General features: G+C 37.6%; 1 protein-coding gene across 1 annotated transcript in view; it reads left to right on the plus strand.

Annotated features, from left to right (window-relative positions):
- The window catches only part of scube3 (signal peptide, CUB domain, EGF-like 3), a 116,939-nt gene that overhangs the window by 33,269 nt on the left and 71,623 nt on the right, over nt 1-12,047 (plus strand). The window contains exon 4 of the mRNA XM_088920999.1: nt 11,410-11,544. Coding sequence (XP_088777125.1) covers nt 11,410-11,544 — 135 coding nt within the window. The remainder of the gene's footprint in view (nt 1-11,409; nt 11,545-12,047) is intronic.

The following is a 12,047-nucleotide window of genomic DNA, read 5'->3' on the forward strand; positions in this document are numbered from 1 at the left end:
TTCATGAAGTGCACTTTTTGGGCTGTGGGATATGTTGGAAGAAATCAGTCTTGTTTTTAGTCAAGCCAGTCTAATAATGTTTCCTTCTGCATTGCACTAAGATATCAGTACTATCCACATTTTCCTGATGTGTTGTAGTACTTAGATTGTCTGTATCGAATGTTTATTTACAATACTGTCACACTGAAATGTCTGGTTCCCCGATTACCTTTCATTCTTCCATAATCTCTGTGACTGATGCTGATGTCTGTAGAATGGTCTCATGCAGAGATGTGGAGAATAAACTATGTTCTATTCCCCTTGATGCCTAACGTACAGTATATCCAGTACTGACAGTCCCGATTCGAACTATAATTAACTACCAAACCTTTTGCTCCACTGTAATAAATTTGTCAAACTGGTGTTTTTTAAACTTTATTGACTTAATAAATTGAGTTGTATGGATCTCATAAGCTCGTTATTGAGTTCTCTGTGCTCAAATTTATTCAATTTTGCTACCTCCCAGTTACTGACACAGACAAGCTCTACAGATAGTAATATACTAATCTGTTAGATCTCTTAAACTCATTTCACTACACTGGGGAACTATAAATCTTTTGCCTGCAGTATGCTTTCTTTTGCTAGAATTATATCTACTATAAAGTTAAAATTAAAGTGTTCTCTCTTCTGTACTCTTGTGTTGCATTATTCACGTCATATTGTCAAATACAGTCTTTTTGTACATGTGCACAAGTGAAAAGCACAGAGACGCAGTACATACACTAATGAAGATGGGATTAAGCTATTTTCCAAGGGCCTAGGTGACTTTGATGGTTTTGTCTTGATGGCTCTTTTCCCAGCTCTAGATTGAGGCCCATAACAGAGTCGGCTGGGTATAATATATTATGTATAGTTAGTGTGTATATATAGTGCACAGAGATAAACATGTTCTAAAAGTAGAGCAGAACTCCTGGGTGGGGCTGGTTGTGTCCTTAGTCTGTATTTCTGTGTGTTTCCGCTTTTGCTGGTGTTAAGATGTGCTTTGGCAAGAAATGGTGAATTTGAAAGGGTCTGGACTTTTGATCGTGATGTCTTAACTGAGATAATGACTACCTTTTCTTACCACACAAACCATGCCCACAGCTTAGTTTCACATGCAGCTCCAGCTTCCTAGAGCCCTAAGCCACTCCAGACTTCTAGGCACATTAGTCAGCTCAGAGTTAATCAGATACATCCGATTGGTAATCAGCACAGGCTTTACTAATTAAGCTCACTGAAAAGTCTGAATTGTGCAAAAGTGCTAAACATTGCCTGTTTAATCTGTTATTTTGTTATTTTGACAGGTGTTTCCCACAACATGACATATTCAACTGAGTGTTATTATATTTAAAATACATATCTGCACAACCCCAGGAATAACTTCATCTTAATCAATGCTTGAGCTCTGTTACATATATAGTGAGAGGCATTCGAAATGCATCAGATGCTGTTGGTTCCAGTATGCATTTGTTGCATTTTTAATGCCTCCCAGATATATCAAGTCAGAAAATGGGTATTTCTTTAGCTAAAGTGTTAGAGTTTGGTAGAGTGACAGTTTTTCGTAGTCACATAGTCAATGTGTGTTGCTGTTTCCAGTCTTAAAAATAAAGCTATCAGAGATGTTTCTTGGTATGTTATTTTGTACAAATCCCCATAGTTCAGTAACGAATACAAAAAGAAAAAAATCTTTAAACCTTTTGGTTATTGAGTGTTAATTATGGTGATTAATATTATCAGTAAATATGTTAAATTAGATCTGGTTTCTAGATGGAATTTATAATATAATCTGAGAGAATAATCAGTTTCTCAAAGAAATGTGCCAACGTGCACAAAATAAGATTTTAACATAACTCTGTACTTAAAAGGTGACATCGTAAAGTTCACACAAAAAAATCTACCTGTCCAACAGTGAAGCCTGTCTGATAGTCATTTTAATTCCATTTTATTTGGTGTTGTTTTTTCTTGTTTTATCACTAATAGGTTGCACCTTTTTCTTTAAACAACAGTGTCACACTAAAAGCTGCAATTTCTGATACTTTAAATAATAGCTTTGAACCTTCTAAAGACATAACCTTTCTTGTCCTAATGGCTGGCAAGTGGTACTCATTGTTTGGGGGTGACAGCATGCTGTAATTTGACATGAGCTGTGATTAGGAAGGCATTGTTAAAGAACACTATTCTAAACATCATATGACTGTGTGACAGGTCTCCTGTAAATGGGCTACTGCTAAAACTAATTACAGTCATTAGAAACTGAAGGAGTACAATATGGGGCCGACTGGCACATCAGGGTAAATTTAAATTCTGAAGCTATAAATTGGCCATGTATCTTTTTAGTGGCATAACAAGTAAACAAGTAAACAAGTAAAGAGTAGACTACTGTTGTTTTCAATGAGCAGCCTTGTATAAAAATAATATATTTGCAACTCAAAAACCAAATACAGTATCCCTTAGTGCTCAAAGGTTTCATACATGTTCTTGCAAAATCCTATACCGCAGGTATAGAACTGTTGAAAGAAAGCTTGATATTTCTGCAGTTTGGGATTCTCATTTTAATGTCCCTGCAGAGTGTGAGATCAGTTTATGTGCTATTCAACTTATAACAGCACTGTCTATTTTCTATAAGCTACCCTTTAAGAAGAGTTACTTATCTGCATATTATAATTATGTGTGTATGTATTCAAGTATTCAAGAGATACAAGTGAAGTCCAGTACGAATAAAACATTTGAAATCTTGGTGGTGATGGTCTAATCAGCAATAATGGGAGAAAAGCACTGCTAGTATCTTGTCTATTTTTTACCTCTGAGAGTGCTTGGATTTAGTTATGAGTTCTACAAGCAAAGGGGATGTTTCCTTTTTTCTTGTAAGGTGTTCAGTAGAACATCTGAATCCTGTCTTTATCGAGCATATTAATTGGTAAATGCCCTTTACACATTTGCTATCTGTTGAGAAATCAACAACCCTATTGTAGGAATCCTAGTTAATTTTAAAAAGGACCATAGACTCATTTGACACTGTGAAAAAGTCGCTGTTCTGCTCCATTGAAGTGAAAGAAAGCAAGAACACACTTGCAGTGTAATTCACAGACATAGACAAAGCACTGCCCTTACCACCGGAGTGTGGTATGCTGTGGTATCTTTTGTACTACAATACGTAAAGCATCTTATTATTACAATATCCCCATATTGTATTACTAAATTTTTGTTGTGAAAAAAAACTTGTTGCATATTGGCTTCAGATATGCAATACACAATGCATGCTTCTTAAACCCTGTACAGTATTCTGAATTCAGTGTAGTTTATTTTTGTTGTACAGACAACTTACTTCATTGGGATTAATGCATGGAGGAGAAGGTATTGGGAGCTAAAGTATTTACTGAATTTGTACTATACAGTTCAATAAAACAATAAATTAAACAGTTCAGCAGAACAATAAAAATGTTCTGCATGTGAACACAAAGAAGCTCTGAAATGATGTCCATTTTAGACATAAGTATTACTATGTTCTTTTCATTATGTTAATTTGTTCACCATAGTTTATACTTGTATGATGATTGAATATTTAGTAAACTCAGAAGGGGAATTATCAAGAATTTGTAGGTAAGATTATGATGTTATTAGGTAATATTATGAATATTAGATGCTTGGAAACAACAGTTTTACAAAGCATGTTATGCAAACCCAAAAGTTTTTAGATATGAAAAGATGTAAAATAAACAGTTAATGGAAGAATGTTAAAAAAGAATACATGAAATCTCTGAATTAATTTGAATTTTAAGGCTGGAGTTTTGTTCTCTATTTATGAACTGGTGGTGCTCAGCTTCTGTCAGAGAACCAAATAACTTTCACAAGAGATGGAAATAGCTTCATAAAGTAAATGGAAGCTGTTTAGAGGTAATAGAAAGGGGGATGACAAGCAGATGTTACAGTAAGTAAGATTGTTCCAACCCTTCTACACCATCTTTAGAATAAGTAAGTTTTCCATCCCTAGCTGTTGTTTTTGAGAATGTTTCGGATAGCCCCAGTGATACAACTGGTAGAAATAGGCAGCAGGTTTCTTGTCTTCCATTTTGTCTTGACCTGAACAGAGAAGGTTAGCTTTTCACGATGTGAGGCTGGAAATGAAAAGCTAATCTAATCTGGAATTGAGAGGTGATTGACTGCAGCTCCTAGCCCAAAGTCAATTAAAGCTGGAATGACGGGTTCATCTAGTCAAGTTAGGGAGAGACAGAATTCAGCAGTGACTTTAGTAAAACACATGGACGTCAGTGTTTGATCAGGCTTGAAACACACAGGTACAGATGTGGTAGGTGTTCCATCCACAACGTCTGTTTTCCTTTTTCCTGAATGGCAAATGGCTATTTCTAATTTGCAACTAAGCTAGACCCAACCTTCTTTTGGAAACAAGTAAAGGTTCATTTCATGTGTCACCCGAAGAAGGCTCCACAGCCAAAACGTTGTGTTTCTTTTCTTCTCGTTTCAGCATGGAGTAAACCTTTACTTGTTCCTTTGCAGTCTACGCATGCTGACGCAGCTACCTGCTTGAACTCCAGCATTCTTTTGTCAGGAAACTTGAAATCTGATGCATTATAAGACAATTTTAAAGCACCATTACACCTAACCACTGTAAGAAACAATATGTTTACAAAATATATTTCCTTTTCCTCTGCTGTCCCTCAGATTAAGGTTGACCTCTGATTGATATTATCTGGCATTGCAGAAGCATTTACCACCAATGACAACTGGTTCCTGTCCCCATCCTCATCTGCATCTACTTGGTCCAGATATATAATTAATAGGAGCAATACTGCTTAATGTCCATTTTTAATTGATAGAGTTAGAATTCACAGTATAGAGCTAGCTTACAATATGTTTGCTAAGCTTTCAAACTGTTTAAACATGTTGCAAATGCAGCAACATAACTTTTACCTGTGTCCCTGCATATACTTAGAATTGATGTTGCTCTAATTCCTTAATTACAATTTAATTTACATGAAATTATCATTTTGACTTGCATTAGCATTAATGTAAACCTAAATCAAGCCTGGAGCTGCAGAGATAAATAGGATGCTATGGATTTTTTTCAAAGCAATAAATGTTTTTGTAGGAAAATGGAAATTCCTGTAATCCTGTAAAAAAAAAAGGGTAAAATTAAAAATCTTGCTTCAATTTTGAAAATGTTCTCCTCATGCAAGGTAAAGGAAAGGAAATGATGATGTACGTCTGTCATGTCTGGTTACCTGCTGGCTCTGTTCTCTGTTCGATGTTTGTGTGTCATTAAATGTATTTACTTGCTTGTTAAAAAGCATGTTCACAAACTCAGGAAATGAAAAGCACAAACACACAAGGTGCTGGTTACCTCATCACCTTTGCTGATGCACTGAGCAGATCACTCATTCTGTACTTCTTTATGGCTGCGTTTAGGGTCCTGTTAAGTTTCTGAGTGGGAAACCAGTCCTCATCGGAATGGTCTGGAGGTTAAGACAGCTGGGTCAGCGATTAAGGAATGGAGACTTGCTCTTCCTCCCTTCCACCACAAAAGTGTCTGTAAGCACAAAATCCATGAGAGGACACACTGTAACATAACCACCATGTTTACACATCTCTTCAGCTCAGCACAAGGCCAAATGTTATATATACAGTGAGGCTATCTGAGAAACCAGCAGACATTGCATCCACAAATAGAACCAATCTCTTCATTTCTCTCTTTCTGATGTTTTTAAGGGAGAGGCGAGAACTGTCTAGTTTTTTTTTCAGAGCCCATGCAGGCTTTTAACTTAATTAAGATATTTTTCCCTTCACCAGAAAAAGTAACTTTTTAGGTCCAAACAACAGGGGCACTTCTTCAGCCATGCCAGAATCCTTTTCCGTTTGGAAATATTTGCTTTGGACGCTGGCCTTGCCCAGCACACAACACAGGCAATTATTGAAGCTATTTGAACAGGATAGATCCACTGACAGGCGACGCCTCGTTTTGAGGGATGAAGGAATTGAGAAATGAGACCTATATTGATGCAGGGGCTGGAACATATCATGTTTGTGGAGCGTTCCTGTGGGATTTTGAAGAAGCTGTGTGTGCATGTGCAGGAGCTGGCATTTTGTGGAGACCGTAATAAAAGAGGCCTGCCAAATTAAAATGAGCAGCTCTTTCGCAGGGAAAAATGGAAGGAGACAAAAAAAAATGAGCACTAAATGGAGCAGAAGGAAACTCAAAAATGTAGTCTTCTGTAATATGCAGGGACCGATGCAGAAATTCATGCAAAAGGCTGAAATGTTTACTGTATTACAGGAATCGAAGTGTTGTTGGGAAACGTGGCATTTCCACCGTGCGTTTGGGCCGTACAAAGTTTGGAATAACGATGCTGCTTATGTATAATAATGACTAATTTATCATGTAAATTTCCTCAAGAAAAGGAAACAACATAGGTTTTTCTTCTTGCATCAGTCCAATAAGTCCAAAATCAATGTCAGCCGAGTCAAAAGCACCAGACTGAATGCAGTGATCTGGCCTGCCTTCGCTGTCAACTGCTTATGCTTTTAATATTTAACTGTCCAATTCGTGATGCGATTGGGATGTGAATAGCCTGCCATTTGCTTAAAAAATAAGGCATCCAGTACATTCCGTTTGGACTTGAGTTTCAAGAGCAAAAAGCTTTAGTTAACTGCTATGAGAACAGCTACATTACTGAAAATGTGTGTGCATTTAGAGGGTGTGTAGTGATGGGGGTCACTTTTCCACTGACCTGGTTAGAAACGCATGAGTTGACATTCCACTCTGCCCCCAGTTTTACTTGGCATGATCTAGCTGTTTCTTCCACTAATGGGGGCATGTATGAGTGTTTGGTTTTTTTTGTGGCGTGGGGGGGGGTTTCTTCTATTAGTTAATTTTTTTCCTCTTGCTTCAATTTTTAATTCCATTGGGCTGAGAATCCCCAGAAAAGAAATCCAATCCTACGGCCTTCCTGGACTGGACAAACAGACAGAAAATTAGTTTCGCATGACGGCTTATTAAAAAATCACTATGTATACAGCAGCTTATTAATGCTGAGAGCCCAGGAGAAGTATAGAGTTCCACTGGGGCGAGTGTAGAGCCCCCTGGCCTGTCGGTGTGTCTGTGCTCACTGTGCTTGGGGGAGAAGGAGGCACAGAGGTTCATTATAGGAGTTAGTACATTATAGTCCTTATACATGAGACACTGTACAGATTATATAATATGGTAGACAAAGGAGAGTGATATTGAATAATGACAGAGCTCCGAGTCACAAAGAGAAATCATTTAGTTCACCCTGAGTTCATTGCAACTTCATATTTAGTCTTCTAACATTTTCTTCTAATTGTATAGTTTGTGATAATGCAGATGCATTTTTTGTAACTTGAATGAAAAAAAAATGAACATTGTAAGCTCTCCTTCATGCACCAGCACATACAGTAAGTCTATGTCAGGCCAGTGCAAAACGTCGTGTGATGATTTCAAGATCTCTCTTGCAATTTTTAATTGAAGTGATGTTTTTGTACATAGGACATGATTTGTTTTGCAGATACAAATTCAGCTCCTAAAGTGTTGTCTCTTTATTTTAAAATATGTAGTCTTTTATTTCTGTTTAAAAACATAAGCAACATTTACATTTTATGCTGGAGGCACGGTTTAATTCCCACATCAGTATTGATTTAAAATGTGGTCACATGCTCACAATAAAAGACCTCAACACATATCCCAGTATATTCAATATATCTGCCTTTTTTTGAATATGTACAGTAGCGCTCGGAACCAAAGATGGTAGCTGCTACTGAAAGTCTCAGGTTTTGCGTGTTGTCATAAATTCAGAGACACATCCTGTCGCTAGGTGAAGTGCAATCCATGAATAAATCCCTTGCTGGTGACATCAATTAATACTTCCATCACACGACACTAAAATTAGGCAGTCATTAGAAAAAAAGGCTCCTGAGAGCTGAGGTTCTCAAAGTCAGGGCACCTTATTAGGTGCTGTAAGTGTGACAGGTGCACAGGTATAGCAGACAGTCTGGCTAACAAGATACAGACAGTTCTGCCTTTTTTTCTGTGTTGTCTGTTCATCCATTACAATAGACTAATAAAGAATCGTGTCTTGCCCCCATTTCATTTTAATTAATGCAAGGTTGGAAAAATGAAACCCAGAAACTTTGATCTTTTTAAATGATTGCCAAAAGTAAGAGCAATACTAATGTTATAATATCTGTGGATGTTTGTCTTGTTAGTTTGTTTGAAGGAAGAAATTCGCTGGGAATTAAAGAAACATTTAAGCACTACCTTACCCAACAGCAAAACGTGTTGCAAGAGTTTGCATGAGAGTGCAGTGGAACAAAGACAGGACAACAGTGTTTGTGTACCACACTCCCGTTTTTGAACCAAGCAGTAAGCGTTTTTACTTCATTGTTGTGTATACAGTATGTAAGCCATCTAGGGCTTGAGTTACCTCAGGGTACCACATGAACAGAATACCGCTGTTCAGAATGTTACATGTACAGTATTTAGCCTAATTACAAATGGAAGAGGAAAAGTCTTTTGCCAAAAAAGTCCAATTTGCACCTGTATCCACATTCTTGTGATGAGGCCAGAGCTAATGGCCTGAGTTTAGTGACTCGTAGGAAAACATATTAGGTCATCTTGTGTGCAAAGATTTTAAGACGCACATTTGTAATTTTAGATGTAAAAAAGGTAATTAAATACCAGATTATTTTTCCACTTAGCCCTTGTTTTTGTTTACAAACGTGCAGCAAAGCTCAAGTTCTGCGTAATTATATAGTAAATTTGTCTTCATATTTATGATGTTTATGACAGTATGTCTGTATTTATGAATGAGGTTTTAGACTGTAATCATCTCAAGCAAACATACGTCAAAAAAGTATATCTGCAGTTTTTTCCAGATTAAAAAAAACTGAATAGGTTCTAGTGATAATAGGATTAGATTATTTCACAAAACTGTTTTGGTTTGCGATTATTCAAATTCTTTAAAACACTTTTAGTTCTGTCCTAATGTGCTAAATACAGATTCAGATGCTCTTAAATTAAGTTGAAGAAGACTTGAGTGTTCCATTGCAATATACACTGCTTTGTAGTCTTGGATGTCTTGGACACAATGAGGTGTTGCAGTGTACTGTTGGTATCAGCAGTCAAAGTCACAATTAAGGTTTTCTGCTTTTGTAACCACAATGACTATTGCTAATACAGCTGAGTTCAGCATTAACCAACCTAGTAAGTTTGCAATATTTAATTCATATTGATCAAAATCCTCAGAAATGTGATCTCAACAACTAATAAGAAGTGTAGTAGCTAATCCATCACATTTACCAATAAAAACTAATTGAGTCAATGTCGAATGCTCCTTATTACTAACATCATTAACACATCCATGTATTACACCAAATAATGTCACAATTTACTATTGAAGCTAAACTGCAGAAACTAAAAATTTATTAATTTCTGAGTAAAAAAAATTCCATAAAATTGTGTTACTGCATGAAGACAAACGTTGAGTGAAAAGGGCGGTGCAGTGGCTCTGTGGCTAAGGATCTGCGCCTGTGGCTGGAAGGTTGCGGGTTTGTATCCCTCAGCCGGCAGAGGAATCCTACTCCGTTGGGCCCCTGGGCAAGGCCCTTAACCCCAACTGCTCCAGGGGCGCCATATAAATGGCTGACCCTGCGCTCTGACCCCAAGCTTCTCTCCCTGTCTGTGTGTCTCGTGGAGAGCAAGTTGGGGTATGTGAAAAAGACAAAATTCCTAATACAAGAATTTGTATTTGGCCAATAAAGTGATCTTATCTTAAGAGAAAAACACTACACTGGCATCCCAGGTGGGTGTTGCTCATGGTACGTGGTGTGAGAAGAGGAGGTGAATTTTGACTCTTAGTAGTGTATCTTCATTAAACATTAATTTAAAGAAAACTGAAAGAAATGAAACTAGTCATGCTTAAACTATTTTCCGATTTTTTAATTCAAAAATAATATCTGATATAAAAATAAGCTTTGTGGAAACAGCAGTGGAAAGATTCCACTGTTACTGTACAGTATGTGTATTTCTTTAAGTGGGATGCTGGTAAAACTCATTTAATCTAAGCGCTGAAGGAAGCTCAGCAACGCCATGTATTGACATCTGTTTTGGCTCGGATGGATCAGGTTACAAAAATTGAAGAGGAATTTGCAACGCAAGCATTTTCTTATACAGTTCCTAATGATTGAAGTCTTTTACCAAACATCTATTGAACTTCACCTTTACCCACATCAGAGAATATATAACATGTCTGTACTGTAGTCATAAAGATAATCATATCATACTCATATCCTATTATTTAATTAATGATCCTCTTTTCTTTCCATTGTGCCAAGTACACACGAAATGTTTTTCTTCAGGAGAGATTTTTCAGGGCAAAATGTGGGGAAATGATTAGTGAAGAATATCTGTGTCGCAACTTTAAATGAGTCTTCCAACCATTCAGCCTTCTTCGGCAACATTTAATGGATTTTCCACTGCCATTCCTCAGCCAGCCACAGTGATGACCTGCGTTTATATTTTACCATCTGAGTCCCACAGTGCTTCACAGTGAAGCTTCACCTACTTAAACAACTCAGGGCTGGAGCATAGTTTCAATACTAGCACACCTTAACATTTTAAATGTCTGACTTTTTCTATGATAGACCCATAGGGAGTTTCTATATTGATGTTATTGTGTACCAGCAAGCTGGACTGTTGCACCTACAGTAACTGCGTGGACATTAATTTTAAGGGTTAATTATTCCTTAATGCACCCACTTTGCCTGTTAATCATCAATAGGGTACTCCTGCAATAAATTCTTAATTTATATGCGTAGGAACTGTTTTTGGAAATATACACTATGTTGCCTTTTTTAGGTGTCATTTTAATCAGTTTTAAATCAGTCTTATAAACTGCTGAACAGGTTTAAACTTTAAACCTTAAAACCTAAAATATACGCACATAGTCTTCCAACCTGCGGTAGGTATGACCAGATTCATTTTGTTTGTAAGAATAGACTGTGAGCATTATAACTAACTAAAGAAGTCCCCAGATGAAGTTGCATGAATTGAACAAAATGTCATTCGAGGAACAGGGCTAAGAAATTTGAATTTGAAAAAGAATCAAAGTGCAGTAGATGTGGATTTGTTTCTTGTTCTCATCTCAGTTTTAAACCCAAGAACCACTAAGAATCTGGGTGCATAAAAGTAAAGAAATACCTCTACCTCTAGCCTGCGAAACAATTCCTGCATTCATTTTCAAATGTAACCGGGCACATAGATGTGATGTGTGAATCTTTCGCATGCAATCACAGAACACCTTTAAGCCGGCACTTGCTGGGTTCACGCTATGCATGATGGTGCTGTTGTGTGTGTCGTGACAGATGTGGATGAGTGCTCCGAGGGAAACGGCGGCTGCCAGCAGATCTGTGTCAACATGATGGGGAGCTACGAGTGCCGCTGCCGTGAGGGCTTCTTCCTGAGCGACAACCAGCACACCTGCATCCAGAGGCCCAAAGGTCAGCCTCGACGACCAGCGCCCTCTAGGGTGCAACACAGATGGGAGGACTAGGCAAGCCATGCTTCCTGTACCCACTTGTGCATCTCTCTCACCTGCCGTTGCCAATTGAAAAACCGGTTCAGTTGTCCGTGGTTTAAACCTGCAGAGCCAGTGTCTGATCCGCTCTACTCAGCCTTTCTGAGCGGTTGTTGCCTTGCAATTTCTTTAGTCTAGTTAAAACGTGAGAATTCTGAGGAGAGGAACATGGGACAGTCACTGTGCCTTGCACCTGATTACAGCTTACAAAGTCCACCTGTTATTCACAATTGTTATTGAATTTCTTAAATGTTCCTGAATATCCTCTTGTGGGTGGTGCTAAATCTTCCTTCTTCTTGTTTTGCCTTTATCTATCATCCTTCTTCCTGCAAAGAAAAACCTCTCAAAGGGGTTGAACCCGGGATGATAATAATAATAATAATAATAATGATAAACTTTATTTTATATAGCGCCTTTAAAGGTGGC

The sequence above is a fragment of the Atractosteus spatula genome, chromosome 7 (assembly GCF_055471065.1).
Source record: "Atractosteus spatula isolate fAtrSpa1 chromosome 7, fAtrSpa1.hap1, whole genome shotgun sequence".
Taxonomy (NCBI): Eukaryota; Metazoa; Chordata; class Actinopteri; order Semionotiformes; family Lepisosteidae; genus Atractosteus; species Atractosteus spatula.